This window comes from Pan troglodytes, chromosome 2 (genome assembly GCF_028858775.2).
Source record: "Pan troglodytes isolate AG18354 chromosome 2, NHGRI_mPanTro3-v2.0_pri, whole genome shotgun sequence".
In the NCBI taxonomy this organism is placed as follows: Eukaryota; Metazoa; Chordata; class Mammalia; order Primates; family Hominidae; genus Pan; species Pan troglodytes.
The window spans coordinates 187,022,031-187,043,445 of record NC_086015.1 but is presented as its reverse complement, the minus strand read 5'-3'; the positions used below and the strand labels follow the sequence as shown (position 1 = coordinate 187,043,445).

Sequence of the window (21,415 nt, the reverse complement as noted above, 5' to 3'; positions counted from 1 at the left end):
TTTCATGGAGTCAGTTATTTGAGAAACTTGAAAATAGATTTTTGCCAGGAAGAGTGGCTCATGCCTGTAATCCCAGAACTTTGGGAGGCCAAGGTGGGCGGATTCCTTGAGCTCAGGAGTTCGAGGCCAGCTCGGGCAACATGACGAAACCCCATCTCTACCAAAGATACAAAAAATTAGCCAGGTGTGGTGGTGCGTGCCTGGGGTCCCAGCTACTTGGGAGGCTGAAGCAGGAGAATTTTGAGCCTGGGAGGCAGAGGTTGCAGTGAGCTCTGGTCCTACTATTACACTCCAACCTGGGTGACAGATGAGACTCTCAAAAACAAAAAAAATGTTTTTTAAGTTTTTTAACGATTGCATAGAAAAGAAAAAATTATTTCTAGAGAATTGCAAAATATTGCTTTTGCTCAAATTTGATTAGACTTAAAGTCTAATTGATTAGACTTAAATAAGCATTTAAGACTTATTTTGTACTCTTAATTTTCGTACTTAAGTGGAGAAAGGATGTTTATCTTTCTTCATTCAAACTGTTTATTCTCTCTGGAAGGCTTAATTTTTCTGACTTTATTGGAACCCGATGCAGCTTTCAGGCTTATGGTTCAGACATTGCTTCCTTTAGGAAGTGCTTTCTTTTTTTCTGAACTCATTGCAGTTTTTATCATTGATAATGCAGTGTGCCTTATGTAATTGTATGTGTAACATCCTTGAGGGCAGTATAAGCATCTGGAGGACAACAATGACATCTTTCATTTTGTGACAGCACCTAGCATATATCATGTACACAGTAAGGGCACTCAGTTAAAACAATCTGTTGAGTGAATGAATGTTGAATGGAATCTTAACCAAGGGATTGAGATTTTTCAGTGTTGCCATAACTAAGACCATAGAATTGATAGGTCAGTGACATCTTAAAATGATTACTTCAAAGATAGCTCTTTAGTAGCACATCTGTTTCCACTAGATTAATGTATTTTGTTTGCTTGCTTCTTTTATGAAAGTAATGAGGCTGGGTGCAGTGGCTTACGCCTGTAATCCCAGCACTTTGGGAGGCCGAGGCAGGCGGATCACCTGAGGTCAGGAGTCAGAGACCAGCCTGGCCAACACGGTGAAACCCCATCTCTACTAAAAATACAAAAAATTAGCTGGGCGTGGTGGTGCACGCCTGTTAATCCCAGCTACTAGGGAGGCTGAAGCAGAATTGCTTGAACCTGGAAGGCAGAGGTTGCAGTGAGCTAAGATCGCGCCACTGCACTCCAGCCTGGACGACAGAGCGAGACTCTGTCTCAAAAAAAAAAAAAAAGTAACGAAATTAAGATTTCTTTAGGGTGGCAAGGTTTTGCCTTCACTATTTTCAAAGCATTTCACTATTAGTTTATACCTCACATTCTTCGAAGGTGGTCATGATTTTATGCCACGTAACATATGAAGAAGCCTAGCATCAGAGTTTAAAACCTTTTCTCATGCTGGTGAATACTTTCTTCAAAGAAGCTAGAGGTAATTAAAAATCAGAATTCTTTCCCCCTAGTCTTTTTCTTTTTTGAAATCAAATCAGCCATTTGGCATGAAGAGCGTAGCAGTGGAGAGAGATGCTTGTGATCTGTCTTGCAACTTGAATGTAAGCTGCTTTGAACAACATAAATGTGAATGGTCATGCTGCAGGTCTTAAATCTTTATTGTTAGATTATCCAAGTGACTTTAACCTCAGGAAATGCCATTTGAACTGTCTTATGTCACCTCAGACTTTTCTTGTAGGAAATAATTATTCTAGTAATAGTGATTCTAGCTTTACAATGTCTGTAAGTGGTGCTTAATCAATTACCTATATATGAGAGTCTCAAGAATAAACTGTTTATTTAGTATGTCTTGTCTTCCTGGGGTGCCAATTAGTCCAGCTTTCCTTGCTGAGCACTCCTGATTGCTTCTTGTAGACTGCAAAGTGAAGTTGGCTCAGCTTCTGGTTTTAATCAGTGATAGATTTATGGGGTGACAGGTCTACTCCGTCCCACTTTCTTTCCTTGGATTGGAGATGTTTTCCGAATGGGTTTTTTTTTTTTTTTCGTTTTATATTTTGAAAGAACTTGACAAGTTTGACCTAGAGAGTTTTTAAAGCTTTGTGAGACCAGTGTGCCTCTCTGCTTTGTAGTATTCATACCTAGACAATGGCAGCATGAAAGCTCTAGTCGGTTAAAGATTTCTCACTGCTACACCAAGCACTTCATGTAAGTATTCCTTGCTGTTGAATCTGTTGAGCTCTTGAATTTGGATGGAAAGATTTTGGATACAGTAAGTTCAGACGGTAAAGTGTTAATCCAAATATACATAGTTTCTGAGTTTCAGAGAATGAGGGGTATCTCAAATTTATCCATGTCTCTTTGGTTCCTAGGTATAGGTAAGAACAGTCAGATTGTAAGGCATACCCATAATTTATTTTATTGTTAAGGTGGCATCTGGTGGTGAGGTAAAAAACCCCTTTCTAGCTGGGTGCAGTGGCTCATGTCTGTAATCCCAGCACTTTGGGAGCACTTTTGGGAGGTGGATCACCTGAGGTCAGGAGTTGGAGACCAGCCTGGCCAACATGGTGAAACCCCATCTCTACTAAAAATACAAAATTAGCTGGACGTGGTGGTGCATGCCTATAATCCCAGCTACTTGGGAGGCTGAGGCAGGAGAATCGCTTGAACTTGGGAGGCAGAGGTTGCAGTGAGCCGAGATCATGCCATTGCCCTCCAGCCTGGGCAGTAGAGTGAGACTCTGTCTCAAAACAACAACAACAAAAACCTCCCTTTCTTACAGCTGATGCCAGGTTTGGAGTCTGTAGTTTTTTTTGTTTTTTGTTTTTTTTTGAGATGGAGTCTTGCTCTGTCACCCAGGCTGGAGTGCAGTGGCGTGATCTCTGCTCACGGCAAGCTCCGCCTCCTGGGTTCACGCCATTCTCCTTCCTCAGCCTCCGGAGTAGCTGGGACTATAAGCGCCCGCCACCACGCCCGGCTAATTTTTTTGTATTTTTAGTAGAGACGGGGTTTCACCGCGTTAGCCAGGATGGTCTAGATCTTCTGACCTCGTGATCCACCTGCCTCGGCCTCCCAAAGTGCTGGGATTACAGGCGTGAGCCACCGCGCCCGGCGAGTCTGTAGTTTTTGACTGTTCTGTCTCAATCTGTCTGTGCAAATCCCTTTTTAAAGCTATGCTAGGAAACTTGTTTTAATCCTTTTTTTTTGGTTTGTTTGGGGATTTTTTTTTGGTCTTAATTTTTATTACACAGAAATAATCTCCCCAGGCTTCATATTGCTCTGAAAAAGTGTTTATAAGCCCACTGGGTATTTGTGGGGCAAGCGGGGAGTATAACGTGGCATTCTTCAAACTTAAATTTGTCATCCCTGGTGCTTTTATATTTCACCTAATTTTCTGTTCTGTTGCCCTGATCTGTCAGCCTTTTAAGCCTCTCCTAGAGGTCCCCAGGCAACCCCCAGAGAGAATATTTTCTCCTCCCTTTCTAGCTTTCAGGGTTGTCTTTGAGGCACTTGCCAGGTTTTCCTGTTAGTTCAAGAGAATGCTGACTTTACTGTATTGAGATTCAGGTAAAGCCACAGGAAAGAATCAGCTAAATTATTATTTTTGATCAAGAAGGAGCAAGGACAGAAAAGGATAGGGAGAGAGATCTCAAGAAAACTGTGCCCTAGTTCCTCTACTAGTGTATTTTTTGTCAGCTCCAAAGCTTAGTCACTACTACTCTCCAGTCTTTGACCCCTTGCCCCAACTTCTAAAGTCTATTCTTTTTTCTTTGCTGTTCTGTTTCTGCCAGGCTTATTCTTTTTCATTTCAGTTCTCTCTCTCCTTGTACCTTTTCAAGGTTTTGAGCTGTCTTCCCAGACTAAGGCCTCCTTACCTATTCCTGATGTTGCTGGTAAGGCAATGTTTTCCTTGGTCTTATAGCCCATCTTTACCTTTTAATCAGAATCAGTCACTGTTTTTCTGTAACTCCTGACTTCCCAGTCTGCAAACAAGTTATTTTTGTAGAAGAATAGCAAAATTAATCCTTGAGTGCCAACCACACTTCAAGTATCATGCTATGGGTTTTACATGCATTTCTATTATTATTAATCATCATAAGAACCCTGTTATCCTCATTTCTCAGATGGGGCAAGGAACGGCCAAGTAACTGCAATCACACAGCTAGAACTGGGTGGATTCGGGAATCAAATCCACTTCATATATCAAAGAATAGGGTTTTTATTATGTCCTTTCACTTTTCTAGAATAGCAAACCACCATTAATTACCTTTCTGATAAACCACACTGCCTCCCCCTATCAAGTATCTGGGTGCTGATTCACAGCACAAATTGCAGCAAATTGTTCCAAAGTAGCAGCCTACCCCCAGGGAGGAAAGGGAGCCCTTTTTGACTGCCTAGACTAGATTTTGTCATTGTAAAATGAATAAATATGGATGGTAGCAGATGAAAATTGGAATAGAGGATACATAAAGTGAAAAATAAGTCTTTCTCTCACTCTGAACTTCCAGTTCTGCACTTTTCCTTTCCCATAATAACCATTGCATGTTTAGTTACTTGTGTGTTCTTCCAAAACATCTATTTATATATAGGCATTTATATCAATCTGTGGTTTAACACAAAAATAGTAACATGCAATACATACTCTTCTGCACCATGATTTTTTTCACTTAATATTTTAAAGAACATTCTATATCAATACAAGTAGGTCTGTTACATTCTTTTTAATATTTTATTGAGGTATAATATACATAGAAGAATGTGAATATGTCAGATGTACAACTCAACTAATTAATTTTCACAAGCTGAGCACATCCATGTAACCAGCACCTGGATTGATAAATGGAAATTACCAGCACATCAGGCTTTTTTGTTTGTTTTGGTTTGTTTTGAGACAGCGTGTCCCTTGTCACTCAGGCTGGAGTGCAGTGGCATGATCACGGCTCACTGTAGCCTCAACCTCCCAAGGCTGGTCTTGAGCTCCTGGGCTCAAGTGATCCTCCTGCCTTGGCCTCCCAAATTGCTGGGATTACAGGTGTGAACCACTGTGCCTGGCCAGCATATTCTTTTTAATGGCATTATGGTATTCCATGTGAATGAGTATTATTTAACAAATCTTTTATTAACTGATATTTAGGTTGTTTTCAGTCTTCTGCTTCTATGAATATTACTACAGTGAAATGCCTTATATATAGACCTCTGTACCTTGTACAAGTATATTTTTAGGATAAGTTACTGGAAATAGAATTGCTGGGTCAAAGAATATGTACATTTAAAATTTTGTGTATTGCAAAGTTGTCTTAAAAGAAGTTGTGTACCATTTTAAATGTCCTCCAACAATGTATAGAGTATAAATACATCAGATTGATTTCTAAAAGTTGCCCACAGGGGAGGTTAGATGTTCTCATCTGCAGGGAGAGTACAGAGAAATAACAATCCTTTTTTGTGGTTAGCAATTATAAGGGCCTTTGCCTCCCTCATTGTGAATTTGCCCTTTCTGTTTACCCATATTAGTTTCAAACTTTCTGTCTCTATCCCAGTGGGAGGATGGAAGATGGACAGTCTCTCTGGGTTTCTTCTTGATTCCAGGTAGCTGTGGACCCAGTCCTTAATTAGTTTGGTGGATACTGCCTAGGAAAAGAAATGATAGCCACTGTGTGAGGCCAACAGGTTGATCTTTGCACCTGCCTGGTTCCCAGAGAACCTGAGGTAAGGATGGCTTGAGCCTAGTTCTTTGGCTGCTGTGGATGTACTTGCTTGTCAGTGTCTGGACTGGCCAGGTCTGGGTTGGTATAGTAGCCCCTTCAGATAAAGGAGCTTTGGAGGGGTGAATTGGCCCACCCAGAAAGAGAGGGGATCTGTGAATAGCTTTTAGACCCCAAGTGGTATGGTAAGTCCTTTATAGGAAAATGAGAAAAAGGGTTTTACTACCTTTCTCGGGCTGAGGAGGAAGATAACCTGAGGTCATTGAACCAAGTAGTGCTTTCCAAATCAGTGCATCTGCCTTTTTAAAAATTAAGATATAATTCACATATAAAATTCACCATTTAAAGCAGGGGTTCCCAGCCCTGGGCAAGGGACTGGTACCAGAACCGGGCTGCAGAGCAGGAGGTGAGCGGCAGGGGAACAAGTGAAACTTCATTTGTGGGGTTTTTTTTGTTTTTTTGTTTTGTTTTGTTTTTGTTTTTGAGACAGAGTCTTGCTCTGTCACCCAGGCTAGAGTGTAGTGGCGTGATCTTGGCTCACTGCAATCTCTACCTCCCGGATTCAAGTGATTCTCCTGCCTTAGCCTCCCAAGTAGCTGGGATTACAGGCACCTGTCATCACACCTGGGTAACTTTTGTATTTTCAGTAGAGACAGGGTTTTGCCATGTTGGCCAGGCTGGGATCTAGGTTGCGTACTCCTTATGAGAATCTAATGCCTGATGATCTGTTACTGTCTCCCATCATACCCAGACGGGACTGTCTGGTTGCAGGAAAACAAGCTCAGGGTTCCCACTGATTCTACATTATGAGAAGTTGTGTAATTACTTCATTATATATTATGATATAATAGAAATAAAGTGCAGAATAAATGTAATGCACTTGAATCATTCTGAAACCATCCCCCCACTCCTGGTCTATGGAAAAATTGTCTAACACAAAACCGGTCCTTGGTGCCAAAAAGGTTGGAGACCACTGATTTAAAATGTACAGTTGGCTGAGTGTGGTGGCCCATACTTGTAATCCTACCACTTGGGAGGCCTGGCACTTAGGAGGCCGAGGTCAGAGGATTGTTTGAGTCTAGACCAGCCTGGGCAACATAGTGAGACCCCCCACATCTCTCTAAAAATAATAATAAATAAAAATAGAAAGCCAAAGTAAATTCATGGTTTTTATTATATTTAAAAGGCTGTGCAACTATCATCATCATCTAATCCCAGGGCCTTTCCATTATCCCAGAAAGAAACCCCATTCCCATTAGCAGTCACTCCCCCATTCCCTCCTTCCCTCCTTCCCCTCAGCCTTAGGCAGCCATCAACCTGCTTTCTCTAGGGACTTTCCTCTTCTGGAGATTTCGTATACATCAAGTCACATAATATGTGGCCTTTTGTGTCTGTTTCTTTCACTTAGCATAATGTTTTTAAGGTTCACTCGTGTTGCAGTATATATCATCAGTACTTCTGTTTCTTTTTATGGCCAAATAATATTCCAGTGTATGGATATATTACATTTGTTTATTCCTTCATCAGTTGATGGGCATTTGAGTTGCTTCCATTCTTCAGCTATTAATAATGGTGCTATGAACCTCCATGTGCACATTTTTGTTGGACACATGTTTTCATTTCTCAGTATGTATAGCCAGGAATGGAATTGCTGGGTCATATGGTAACTGTTTTTTTTTTTTTAATTGTAAAAAAAAACAAAACAAAACATGAAATGTACCATCTTAATCATTTTTAAGCATATGGTTCAATAGAGTTCAGTATATTCACATTTTTGTAAAACCAATCTCTAGAACTTTTTCGTTTTGCGGATCTGAAGCTCTACTCGTTAAACAATACGTCCCCTTCTTCTCCTCCCTTCATCCCTTGATGGCCACCATTCTGCTTCCTTTTTCTATGCATTTGGCTACTTTAGATACCTCATACAAGTAGAATCATGAAATACTTGGTGTTTTGGACTGGCTTATTTCATGATGTCCACAAGGTTTATCCATGTTGGAGCACGTGACAGTATTTACTTCCTTTTTTAAGGCTGAATAATACCTTATTTTGTGTGTATATCACATTTTGTTTATCCATTCACCTATTGATGGACATTTGAGTTATTTCTACCTCTTGCTATTGTGAATAATGCTGCTATGAAAATGGGTGTGCAAATATCTCTTTGAGACCGACCATGCATTCAATTCTATTTTTTGAGATGGAATCTCACTCTGTCGCGCGGGCTGGAGTGCAGTGGTGTGATCTCAGCTCACTGCAAGCTCTACCTCCCAGGTTCAAGCAATTCTGTCTCAGCCTACCGAGTGGCTGGGACTACAGGTGCACACCACCATGCCCGGCTAATTTTTGTATTTTTTTTTTTTTAGTAGAGACAGGGTTTCACCATATTGGTCAGGCTGGTCTCGAACTCCTGACCTCAGGTGATCCACTTGCCTCGGCCTCCCAAAGTGCTGGGATTACAGGCATGAGCCACCACACCTGGCCAATTCTTTTGGATGTATATCCATTTGTAGGATTGGTGGATCACATGGTTATTGTATTTTTAATTTTTTGAGGAATTCTCATACTGTTTTCCATGGCGGTTGTACCATTTTACATTCTCGCCAACAGCGCTCAAGTCTTCCAATTTCTCACATTCTTGCCAACATTTGTTATTTTTTCTTTGTGTGAGTGTGTAGGTGTTCGACAGTAGCCATCTTGATGAGTGTGAGATAATACCTCACTGTGGTTTTGATTTGCTTTTTCTGGTGATTAGTGATGTTGAGCATCTTTTCACATGCTCGTTGGCCATTTGTTTTATCATCTCTGGAAAAATGTATTTCAAGTACTCGAGTTATTTGATTTTTTGTTGTTGTTGAGTTATAAGCATTCTTTTTCGTTTGTTTGTTTTTTTGAGACAGAGTCTTGCTCTTTCGCCCAGACCAGAGTGCAGTGGAGCGATCTCGGCTCACTGCAATCTCCATCTCCTGGGTTCAAGCCCTCTTCCCACCTCAGCTGGGATTACAGGCGTGTGCCACCACGCCTGGCTAATTTTTGTGCTTTTTAGTAGAGATGGGGTTTCGCCATGTTGGCCAGGCTGGTCTCGAACCCCTGACTTCAAATGATCCACCTACCTCAGCGTCCCAAAGTGCTGGGTTTACAGGCATGAGCCACTGCACCCGCCTGAGTTATAAGCATTCTTTATTTGTTCTTGATATCACCCCCTTTTCAGATACATTATTTGCAAATACTTCCATTCTATGATTTATTTCTGCTTTTTTACTCTTTTGACAAATGTATCTTTTGATACACAAAAGTTTTTAAGTTTGATGTAGTCCCAGTTGTCTATTTTTTCTTTTGTTGCCTGTGCCTTTGGTGTCATAGCCAAGAAATCATTACCAAGTCCAGTGTCATGAGGCTTTTCTTCTGTTTTCTTCTAGGAGTTTTATAGTTGAGGGTCTAACATTTAGGTCTTTAATCCATTTTGAGTTACTTTTTGTATATTGGTATAAGATAAAGATCTAGCTGCTGTGTTTTGCATGTGGGTATCCAGTTTTCCCTTTGTTTTCTTTTTGAAGAACTATCAAATTGTTTTCCATAGGTAGCTACACCATTTTCCACTCCTTCAAGTAGTGTGAGGATTCCATCTGTTATTGCCTGTCTTTTCTATTAGCAACTACAATTTTTTTTGTATTTTTTAATTGTAAAATATATATAACACAAAATTTACCATTATAGACATTTTTTAGTGCACACTTTAGTTGCTTTAAGTACATTCACAGTGTTGTAGGTTGGGCATGGTGGCTCATGCCTGTAATCCCAGCACTTTGGGAGGCGGAGGTGGGAGGATTGGCTGAGGCCAGGAGTTTCACACAGTGTTGTATAACCATCACTACTATCTATTTCCAGGACTTTTTCATTATCCCAAACAGAAACACTGAAGCTGTTAAACAATAGCTCCCTATTACCCCCTCCCCTCAGCCACTAGTAACCGCATTCTACTTTCTGTCTCTGTGAGTTTGTCTATTCTAGATCCTTCATGTAAGTGGAACCATAATTTTTTTTCTTTTTGGTCCAGCTTCTTTTGCGTAGCATAGCGTTTTAATGGTTCGTTGATATTGTAGCATGATGAAAATTTCCTTTGTAAAGCTCAAATATTCCATTCTATGTATTTACCACATTTTGGTTATCCATTCATCTGTTGATGGACATTTGGGTTGTCTCCATCTCTTGGTTATTGTGACTAATGCTGTGATGTACAAAGGTTCTGACATCCCCACATCCTTGGCAATACTGTTTTTAATTTTTTTGAGACACAGTCTCACTCTGTCACTCAGACTGGAGTGCAGTTGTATGAACATGGCTCACTACAACCTCAACCTGGTCTCAAACAACCCTCCTTCCACAGCCTCTTGAGTAGCTGGGACCATAGGCACGCGCCACCACACCTGGCTAATTTTTTAATTTTCTGTAGAGATGAGGTCTTGCCAAGTTGCCCAGGCTGCTTTCGAACTCCTGGGCTCAAATAATCCTCCTGCCCCGGCCTCCCAAAGTGCTGGGATTACAGGTGTGAGCCACCGTGCCTGGCCTATTTTCCTTTTTTTTAAATGTGATAATAGCCATCGTAATGGGTATAATTTTGATTTCCATTTTACTATTGACTAGTAATGGTGAGCATCTTTTCATGTGCTTATTGAGTATTTGTATTTCTTCTCTGGAGAACTGTCTATTTACTTCCTTTCCCATTTTTACATTGGGTTGTTGAGTTTTATATATTCTGGATATTAATCCCTTATTGGATATGATTTGCACATTTTCTCCCATTTTGTTGCCTTTATAATACCCATCCTGGTGAGTGTGAACGGGTGTATCACTGTGGTTTTGATTTGCCTTTCCTTAATGACTAATGAACATCTTTTCATGTCTTATTGTATATTTATTCTTCTTCGGAGAAATGCCTTTTTTTCCAAAACTTTTGCCCATTTAAAAATAGCTATTTGTCTTTTTATTGAGTTGTAAAAGTTATTTATATATTCTGGATACTAGACCCTTATTAAGAGATATGATTCACAAATATTTTTCCCATTCTGTGAGTTGTCTGATCACTTTCTTCACAGTGTTTTCTGAAGCATAAACATTCTAATTTTGCTGAAGTTCATTTTATCTATTTTTTTCTTTTGTTGCTTGTACTTTTAAGTGTCATGTCAAGGAAACCGTGACCTAATTCAAAGTCACAAAGATGTGTACCTATGTTTTCTTCTAAGAGCTTTAAAATTTTAGCTCTTAAATTTAGGCATTTGATTAATTCGGAGTTAATGTTTGTATTTGAGATTTGAGATAGGGGTCCAAACTCATTCTGTACTTACGGATATCCACTTGTCTGAGCACCATTTTTTGACAAGACTATTCTTTCCCCTAGTGAATTGTTTTGGAACCTTAGTCAAAAATCAGGTGACCGTAATCTTATGGGTGTATTTCTGGACTGTCAATTCTGTCCATTGATCTATATATCTGACCTTATTCTAATACTACATTGTCTTTATTCCTGTAGGTTTGTGTTGTAAATTCTGAAACTATGAATTGTGAGTCTTCCAACTGTTAATATGAAATATTACATTGATTTTTCATATGTTGAACCAAGCTGGCATTCCTGTGACAAATTCCACTTGGTTATGATTTATAATCCTTTTTATATATGGCTGGATTTGGTTTGCCAATATTTTCTTGAGGATTTTTGCATCTCTTTTCATAAAGGAATATTGATAGTTTTTTGTGATGTCTGGTTTTGATACAGAGGTGATAGTGGCTACATGGAATGTTCCTTCCTCTTCTATTTTTTGAAAGAGTTTGAGAAGGATTGGTGTTAATTCTCTTTTATATTTGGTAGAATTTCCCAGTTGTAGTAAGTTGAATAGTGTGCTTCCCCAAAATCTGTGTCCACGTAGAACCACAGAATGTTACTTTACTTGAAATAGGGTCTTTGCAGATTTGATTAGTTACAGAGAGATCATATTACATTAGGATGTACCTTAAATCCATTGACTCATGTCCTTATAAGAAGAAGAGAGGACGAAGAAAGATACAGAAAACAAGACCAAAGAGATGGTGGCAGAGATTGGAGTGATGCACCTGTAAGCCAAACAATGCCAAGAATTGTCGAGAGCCACCAGAAGCTAGGAAGAGGGGAGGAAGGACACTTCCCTAGACCCTTCAAAAGGAAGCATGGCCCTGCTGACACTTTACACCTTGATTTCTGACTTCTAGCTTCCAGAACTGGAAGAGAATAGATTTTTGTTTTAAGCCACCAAGTTTGTGTTACAACAGCTGTAGGAAACTCAAATACTAGTGAAACCAATGAGAAACATAGGCACCTAACACCTAATCTGACTCTGGGGTTTTCTTTCTGGTAAGTTTTTTGAATTACTAATTCAGTCTCTTTACTTACTCTTGGTCTGTTCAGATTTTCTATTTCTTTGAGTCAATTTTAGTAGTTTGTGTCTTTCTAGGAATTTTAAATTTCATCTAAGTTATTCTCATTTGTTGGTATATAATTGTTCATTGTATTTTGTAGTAATTCTGATTTCTATAAGGTTGGTAGTAACATTCTGCTTTCATTCCTGATTTTAGTAATTTGTTTTTCTTTTTCTTTTTCTTTTTTTTAGCAAATCTCAGACCTGTATGAGATGACTTTCGTAATTTGAGTCTTTTTTTCTTTGTCACTGTAGCTAAAAGTTTGTCAATTTTATTGTTCATTTCAAACAAATCCAACTTTTGGATTTGTTAATTTTTCTGTTATTTTTCTATTCATTTACGTATGTTCTTCATTCTTTCCTTCTGCTTGCTTTGGTTTTAGTTTGCTCTTCTCTTTACACTTTCTTAAGGTGAAAAGTTAGATTATTGAGTTGAGATCTCTTTTTTTAATGTCGGCCTTCATAGCACCACTTTTGTTGCCTCCTATAAATTTTGGTATATTGTATTTTTGTTTTCATTCATCTGAGTTTCCTAGTTGTCCTCGTGATTTCTTCTTTGAACCGTTGGTTATTTAGGAGTTTGTTAATTTCCATATACTGGTGAATTTTCTGAATTTATTTCTGTATTGATTTGTAATTTCATTCCACGTGATCAGAGGACATAGTTTGTATAATTTTAGTGTTTTAGTTTAAGTTTATTGAGAGTTGTTTTGTGACTGAACATATCCTGGAATGTGCTGCATGTGCACTTGAGAAGAATGTATATTCTGTTTTTGTTGGGTGGTGTGTTCTATAGATGTCTGTTAGGTCTAGTCGTTTTATAGAGCTGCTGAAGTCTTCTGCTTCCTTGCTGATCATTTGATTATTCTCTCCATTATTGTAAATAGAGTTCTGAAGTCTCCAGCTATTATTGTTGAGTTATTTATTCCTTTAGTTCTGTCCATTTTTCTTCATTTTTGAGATTCTTTTGTTAGGTACGTATGTTTCTAATTGCTATTTCTTGATGGATTGACCTTTTCATCATTGTATAATATCCTCCTTTTTCTCCAGCAATGAATTTTGTCTTAAGGTCTATTTTGTCTTACTATGCATGTGGCCTTGTAGAGTCCAGGAATATGTTAGAGGTTTTCAGAGTTTCTATGGAAATCTTATTCCCCTGCTTTTCCTCATAAGATTTTTGATTAGTCTCTTATTTGCCCCCAAGTGTCATCCATCATCTCAGGCAGCCTCAAACTTAAAACACTTACCTGTCGTTGTTTTTGACAAATGCCCTCTGTGAAAAGTTTTGTACTTGGGGAGCTCGCAGTCAGGTTAAACAGACAGCCTTGAAAGTGGGTTTTGCATAGAATCAATAGCCAGGTCAAATAATGACAATTCTTTGGGAATGAGGCTTTGAAAGAGCTCCAGCTCCATTCTACCAGCTACCTCGGTTTTCAAGACTACCTTGTAACTAGAGAGTGGGGGATTGGACTAGGCCAAGTTAAAATGCTGCAAAGCTTTGGGAGGCCGACGCGGGCAGATCACGAGGTCAGGAGATTGAGACCATCCTGGCTGACATGGTGAAACCCGGTCTCTACTAAAAATACAAAAAATTAGCTGGGCGTGGTAGCGGGCACCTGTAGTCCCAGCTACTCGGGAGGCTGAGGCAGGAGAATGGTGTGAACCCGGGAGGCAGAGCTTGCAGTGAGCAGAGATTGCGCCACTGCACTCCAGCCTGGGAGACAGCGAGACTCCGTCTCAAAAAAGAAGAAAATAAATAAACAAACAAAAAACGCTGCAAAACTAGGTGTTTTGAGATTCAGCTGTTTTTCTTAAGTAAATACACCCTGGTTTGGTATAAGCCTTTGATTAGTTTCCAGAGTTCTGGAAAAGTTGATTCTGACATTTTTTGCCAGTTCTTTCGTTGCTCTTATGAAGGAGAGTTTTCAGAGCTCCTTACTTTGTTATTTTTCACTGACATAGTCCAGTGCGTTACACAGGTGTGAGGGTAGGCACTAGGACAGCAGCGCCTTCCTGAATCAGTAGTGCCAAGCTTGTCCAAGAGTTACCGAGTCAGGAAGAAGCAGGTGACATCCCTCCTAAGTGGAGATATACAAAACTTAAGCTCTTCTATTTCTCAAAGGAAAAGGAGAGAGGAGGAAACCATTATTCTTTGATCATTTGCATGCTAGGTGCATGTACTATCTTATTTAAGCCTCACTACAACCTTTATGAGGTAGGAGGTATTGTCCTCATTTTACAAATGAGGGAATAAAGTGCCACAGGCCACAAAACTGCTAAGTGACATACTTAGGATTCAGACTTGAAAAGGCCATTCTCTTTTCACCATGTTTTCCATTTGTTGGTTCGTCGCTGTGTGACTGCTACATTTCATCATGTTTTCTCATTTCATCATCACTCAGCCCTTTTTTTTCCTTTTTATTTATTTATTTTTTTTGAGACAGGGTCTCCCTCTGTTGCCCAGACTGGAGTACAGTGGCGCAATTTTGGCTCGCTGCAGACTTGACCTCCTGGGCTCAAGCAATCCTCCCACCTTAGCCTCCCAAATAGCTAGGACCCAAGCATGTGCCACCATGCCCAGCTGATTTTGTTCATTTTTTTGTAAAGAGGAGGTCTCACTATGTTGCCCAGGCTGGTCTCAAATTTCTAGGCTCAAGGGATGGATCCTCCTGCCTGGACCTCCCAAAGTGCTAGGATTATAGGCGTGAGCCACCACACCCGGCCCATTCAACCCTTTCAGGTAGATTTTATTATTATCATTTTACAGAAGAGGAAACAAGCTGAGCGGTTAGGCCTCTTCCCCAGGTTATAATGTAAGTAGGACAGAGTCACTTCTGCTGGACTCCTTCACCCATACTTTTAGCCAAAATGCAGTACTGCCTCAGTAGGCCTAGGATTGCCACACATCCTCTCATGCTCATCCGCTTCTGGGGACCAGCATATGCTGTTTCCCAGCAAGGAAGCCGTTTTTATGTGGTGTCTGAAGTCCTAGAGTGACCAAGGTCAAAATAAATCCTCCTGGCTACCCATGTCTTGATGTATAGTAGAAAGAGCACTAGATTAGGAATTCTGGCTTGGCCACTGAATTTGGCCCTCTGACAACTTGTACCTTTTAGAGCCTGTTTTTCTCATCTATAATTGGCCTTCAGAATAGGGTTTACAAAGAAGAAAGTATGTGCATTTCACTTTTCTTATTTCTTTTAAATTTGTTAAGTGTCTTACGATGAATTTATAGTGGTTCACGTACATAATTTGTTAATAAGTATACATATATGGGACGTGTCTGTTACTAATGGATGGTGTTTACTAATGCGGTGCCCCATGAAAGCAGTTTGGTGACCGCTGGCTTATGAAGTCAGGGATTTTGGCTACAGTCTGTTTCAGTGCCAGTACTCATAATTTATCAGAAAAGCTTCTTGCGTTTGGATTGAAAACTTAGCAGTGTTAACTCTTTGTCTACTGTTAACCTCAATGTCTTTGGTTATCTTCCCCCCTGCTTTTTTTTTTTGAGACAGAGTTTCCCTCTTGTTGCCCAGGCTGGAGTGCAATGGCGTGATCTCGGCTCACCTCAACCTCCGCCTCCTGGGTTCAAGTGATTCTCCTGCCTCAGCCTCCTGAGTAACCGGGACTACAGGCATGCACCACCACGCCCAGCTAATTTTGTATTTTTAGTAGAGACGAGGTTTCTTCATGTTGGTCAGGCTGGTCTCGAACTCCTGACCTCAGGTGATCCGTCCGCCTCAGCCTCCCAAAGTACTGCTGGGATTACAGGCGTGAGCCACCGCACCCGGCCTTTATCTTTCATTTTTTTTCATGTATTTTCCTTTATTGTAATCACTTTATCCAGAAACATATCCTCGTCTTGACAGTGCTGTGGTGCCTGTGGTTTCCAGAAGCTGGGTGTGCTGTGTGTCCGTGGTTTGAGGAAGTTGCCCATGGAACTGACAGAGGAAGCAGAGTAGTCGTTGCCATTTTTCAGCCTAGTAGGCAGGATCAGGGACCCCATCTTGCTCTCTTTGCCTTGAACCACAATTAGAGTAAAACACCAAAGCCCTGACTGATCATGATCATAGCAATCCGATCTTTATGATCATGGCCAGACCATTCTCAGGTCGTCTTTACCCTAAGATATCAATCACTGGGTATGACAACCTAGACCTAAGGGTGCACTCTGGGTAGTAAAGATGATTAACTCTCCCAAAGGAAACTAAGGAATCCTGGGCAACACGAATCACTGCTCTCTTCCTATAGGATAAACCTCCCAAGACTCCAGTCCCTGTGAGGAGGCTCTGCCCGCCTGCCCTTCCCAGGGTTCCAGGCTCCACATTGGGAGGTGTACACAGTGCTCTTCGCTCTTCATTGCCTTGTGTATGATCCCTTTTCCCATCTTTGCATAAATGCTGTCCCTCTCACCATCTTTGAAAGAGTTCTGGGTAATTATTTACCAACGGTGGTATAATGCTGTCACAGTCCCCGCTAGTGAGACATCTGATACAACTGATGGAATCAGTTCAACAAAATGCAGTAAAATTTTATTTAATGTACTATGGAGAAAGAAAAAATGCTACCAGTTATAAGATGCATCCTGATTTCAGATATTAAAATGGAAAAAATGTCTTAAGATCTGTGAAAAATGTAGCTTCCTTTCCCACCTCTCAAGTGGGAGAGCAAAAACTGGACAGACTAGAAATGCCAGGGGCTAGCTGAGAACCTTACAGAATGAGCAACTGCGGAAGCCACAGGTAACACTGAGATGTAGCAGCTGCCAGGGACAAGACAAAGAATATTTTCTAAAGTAAATCCTCTTACCAGTATGTTATTGAAATCAGTCCTTATTGGCATTGAAGAAGGTGAAAGTGCTACTTGCCTGTTGCCTACAGAGACTGGAGGAATGACAAATGTTTAAATTATTTTAATTCAACAAGTAGATGAATACCTGCTATGTGAAGGAGTTGTGGCAATTCATAAAATCAATATATTTTTTGAAGTTTGTAGTTTTCAATAATAACTTAATTTCTTATCTAAAATGTAACAAGTTAATTATATTATCGAACAAACCTCAATTTCATAGTAGTACTAACAACATCAACACTTACAGAAAAAGGAAAGTCAGCCAACTCCCACATGTAAACAGACTTTAGAAGCAGTTGCAGAGGTTTTCTAAATTATCCCTGAATTCCTATCACATGAGTATTTTTCTCAGACATGTTGACCTTCACCTACACAGATGACTCCCATGTGTTTCCATAAGCCGGCAGTAAGTTTAAGAAGCATACCATGCCCTGAGGAAAAAGAAGTAACGTTAGCTCTTCTACTCTTGGCCAAAGAACCTAATTCTGTATATTACTTCTGTCTTTGGTTTGGCTATTATAGACAATAAATTATTGATCTGATTATAATTGAGAAAAGTAAGCTGTTCTGAAGAAGTAAAATATGGATCTAGGGAAAGGAAGTTAGCTCCCAGAGCATTTACAATTTCCCAGGAATTCTGTGACTTTACCAACCCTAGGCAGTGCTGATACTTTAAAAAGCATTCATTTCACTTGCTTTTTTTTAGCTCACCCCCTATCCCCCAGGTATACAGTACTCTTACATAATTGTGGAAGAATCTTACAAGGGGGTAATGTAGATCAGACTTTCTTGCTTTCATTTTTAACCTCCCTAAATTATAAATATTTATTTTGTAGGTATTATAGCTGCAAATGTCCTTGTATTCTGTTTATGGAGAGTACCTTCTCTGCAGCGGACAATGATCAGATATTTCACATCGAATCCAGCCTCAAGTAAGTCTAACTTGTGTGAATTTATTTTAAGGTAGAAATAATATGAAAGAAATATGCATTAGTTAATGGAAGTGCTGTAAAAAAGACGAGTTACCTATCAATAGCTACAAGCAAAATGCAGAGGATAGGCTGTAAGCTCCTTCACTGAGGACAGGGACCTCACCTCTCTTTTTCTTTTTCTTTGTTTTTTTTGAGACGGAGTCTTCCTCTGTTGCCCAGGCTGGAGTGCAGTGGTGCAGTCTTGGCTCACTACAACCTCCACCTCCCAGGTTCAAGTGATTCTCCTGCCTCAGCCTCCCTAGTAGCTAGGATTACAGGTGCCCGCCACCACACCCAGCTAGTTTTTGTATTTTTAATAGAGACAGGGTTTCACCGTGTTGGATAGGCTGTTCTTGAACACCTGACCTCAGGTGATCTGCCTGGCTCGGCTGGAGTGCAGTGGCGTGCTCTCAGCTCACTGCAAGCTCCACCTCCCGGGTTCATGCCATTCTCCTGCCTCAGCCTCCTGAGTAGCTGGGACTACAGGTGCCCGCCACCACGCCCGGCTAATTTTTTTGTATTTTTAGTAGAGACGGGGTTTCACCATGTTAGCCAGGATGGTCTCGATCTCCTGACCTCGTGATCCGCCCGCCTCAGCCTCCCAAAGTGCTGGGATTACAGGCGTGAGCCACTGCGCCCGGCCAATTTACTTTTTATTTTATTTATTTTTTTTTTTGAGATAGGGTCTTGCTCTGTTGCCCAGGCTAGAGTGCAGTGATATGATCTTGGCTCACTGCAACCTCTGCTTCTCAGGCTCAAGTGATCCTCCCACCTCAGCCCCCAGGAGCTGGGACTACAGGTGCATGCCACCATGCCCAGCTAATTTTTTTTGTTTTTAGTGCAGATGAGGTCTTGCCATGTTGCCCAGACTGCTTATTTTTTTCTAATCAACTTTTGCCATAAGGACAAGTTGCTTTCATTGAACTGAGAGTTTTTATTGGTTGCTTACTAAGTAGAAAAGAGATTTATTAAGACAGCTTTTTGTCACTTTTAAAAATGATGTCTTAAGCTGGGCATAGTGACTCACATCTATAATCCCAGCACTTGGGGAGGCTGAGGCAGGTGAACTGCTTGAGCTCAGGAGTTCGAGACCAGCCTGGGAAACATGGTGAAACCCCATCTCTACTAAAAATACAAAAATTAGTTGGGCATGGGGGATGTACCTGTGGTCCCAGCTACTCAGGAGGCTGAGGTGGGAGGATCACTTGAGCCCAGGAAGTTGAGGCTGCAGTGAGCCAAGATCGTGCCACTGCACTCCAGCCTGGGGCGACAGAGCAAGATTCTCTCCAAAAAAAAAAAAAAAAAGTCTTAAAAATAGCTGTTTTTGTTTTCCATGTTTAATTTGTTTCATACATTTTTTTTTTTTTTTTTTTGAGATAGAGTCTCGCTCTATGGCCCAGGCTGGAGTGCAGTGGCTCAATCTTGGCTCACTGCAAACTCTACCTCCTGGGTCCAAGTGATTCTCCCGCCTCAGCCTCCCGAGTAGCAGGAATTACAAACGTGCGCCACCACACCTGGCTAATTTTTATATTTTTAATAGAGATGGGGTTTGACTATGTTGGCCAGGCTGGTCTTGAACTCCCGACTTAGTGATCTGCCTGCCTTGGCCTCCCAAAGTGCTGGGATTACAGGCGTGAGCCACTGCGTCCGGCCTAATTTTAAAAGTTTTAAATGGATAATTTTTATTGGCTGTGTGTTTCATGATTACCAGACTATGTTTCTCTCTCTTGTAGAGGTCCTTTGTTCTCCAATGTTGCTGTCAACATTCAGTCATTTCTCCTTATTTCACATGGCAGCAAATATGTATGTTTTGTGGAGCTTCTCTTCCAGCATAGTGAACATTCTGGGTCAAGAGCAGTTCATGGCAGTGTACCTATCTGCAGGTAATATGCTTTAATCTCGGGGCCTTTGAGAGTATAAGCACTCTAAGCTATCTGCAAAACGGACAAAGGGAATGGTTACTGCCATATTCTACACGTAGTGAGTGCTCAGAACATATTTGTTTCTCACAGTGTATGTAGAGAAGGGAGCCACAGATTGGTGGAGATGTTGCCTTTTCTGTTCATTTTGCTGATTTCCTCTTACATATGAATTATGTGGGTATGTTTAATTTTAAGTTAGGATAAACAGGAGTTAAGTAAGGGTTAGTGTAGAATTTAAGCACGTCATTTTTGTAATCTCATCGGGCCTTGATTTCATTAGTTTAGGCCCTCCATTTTATAGATAGTGGTTCCCAGACCTCCCGGCTGCCTCAATCTCCTGGGTCTTTGTTAAATAACCTTAAGCAAGCTCATTTCCCCCAGTGTGTTCAGTTCACAGAAAGCTTTAAATCAGAGCTATACAATATGATTGTCAAGAGTGAGTTTGTTCTGTCTTCTTTGCAAGAATGTAGCACGGAACCACTCCCTAGCCATGGTCTTGAAGATGGTATCGTTTCTTATTTCAGTTAGGAAATTCTCATGCATGAATCCAGGTCCCTAGATGCTGCTAACGTGACAGTTGGTCAAATTTTACTTACCTCTCTGTTTGTAAAATGTACTTACTTAATACAATATAAAAATTAATTTCTAAAATCTCTACATTTAGAAACAGTATATCTGGCAGTTGTGCTGTGATGTAGTGAAAAACACTGAGCTTGGCGATAGACCCAGGTTCAGATCCTATTTCTACTACCAGCTGAGTGATGTTGCAAAAATGACTAAACCTCATGATACTTACCTCCTCATGACAAGGGGTTAAAGAAAGGACTAAATAAAAGCATCTACCACAAGCCCCAGAGTAGATGCTTAATTAGTGTTCATCGAATACTTATGTGTATCTAGTCCTTCAAAAAAAGAAGCTGAGCATTGTGTTTGGCTTGTAAGATAAGTGTATAGTTCTTTCCCAAGCGCTAGCTATGTTGTAGTTACAGAGGGTCTGTTTCAGATACATTAATTCCTGCTCCATAGGAGGTTTTTAAAAATGAGCCACGTTGACTCAAATGGCACTGAAGCCAAAGAGACTTACGGGATCATCCAGTCTGTTGTCCCACCCCAGATATTCTGATTTCGTGTGTCTGGAGTACAGCCAGAGAATATACTCTTGGGAATGAGTCTTCATGTTATAGTTGAGGAAGATGGTAACTGTGAAGTAGAGTGAATGACTGTGTCGCTCAGCAGATCATGCGGCAGGTCAGACTTTTCATCCCCTGTAAAGTTGCTGAAATGATAGGCAGGAGAAGTATTCATGCCTGTACCCTCACAGTGATCCAGATTGAAACCCGACACTGTTTATCTGTGTAGAAATCAGAAATGAAAACCATTTTCATGGCTGGATGTGGTGCCGCACGCCTGTAATCCCAGCTACTCAGGAGGCTGGGGGACAAGAATAACTTGAACCCGGTAGGCAGAGGTTGCAGTGAGCCAAAATTGTACCACTGCACTTCAGCAGCC

At 40.6% G+C, this 21,415-nt stretch overlaps 1 protein-coding gene across 8 annotated transcripts in view; it reads left to right on the top strand.

Moving 5' to 3' along the window:
* The window catches only part of PARL (presenilin associated rhomboid like), a 58,724-nt gene that overhangs the window by 23,026 nt on the left and 14,283 nt on the right, over nt 1–21,415 (top strand). For 5 of the 8 annotated variants that reach the window (XM_016942377.2, XM_016942378.3, XM_001135897.6 and 2 more), the window contains exons 5-6: nt 17,850–17,945; nt 19,718–19,867. In XM_016942377.2, coding sequence (XP_016797866.2) covers nt 17,850–17,945; nt 19,718–19,867 — 246 coding nt within the window. The remainder of the gene's footprint in view (nt 1–17,849; nt 17,946–19,717; nt 19,868–21,415) is intronic. The other 3 variants (XM_016942380.3, XM_001135816.6, XM_016942381.3) reach the window with 1 other exon arrangement.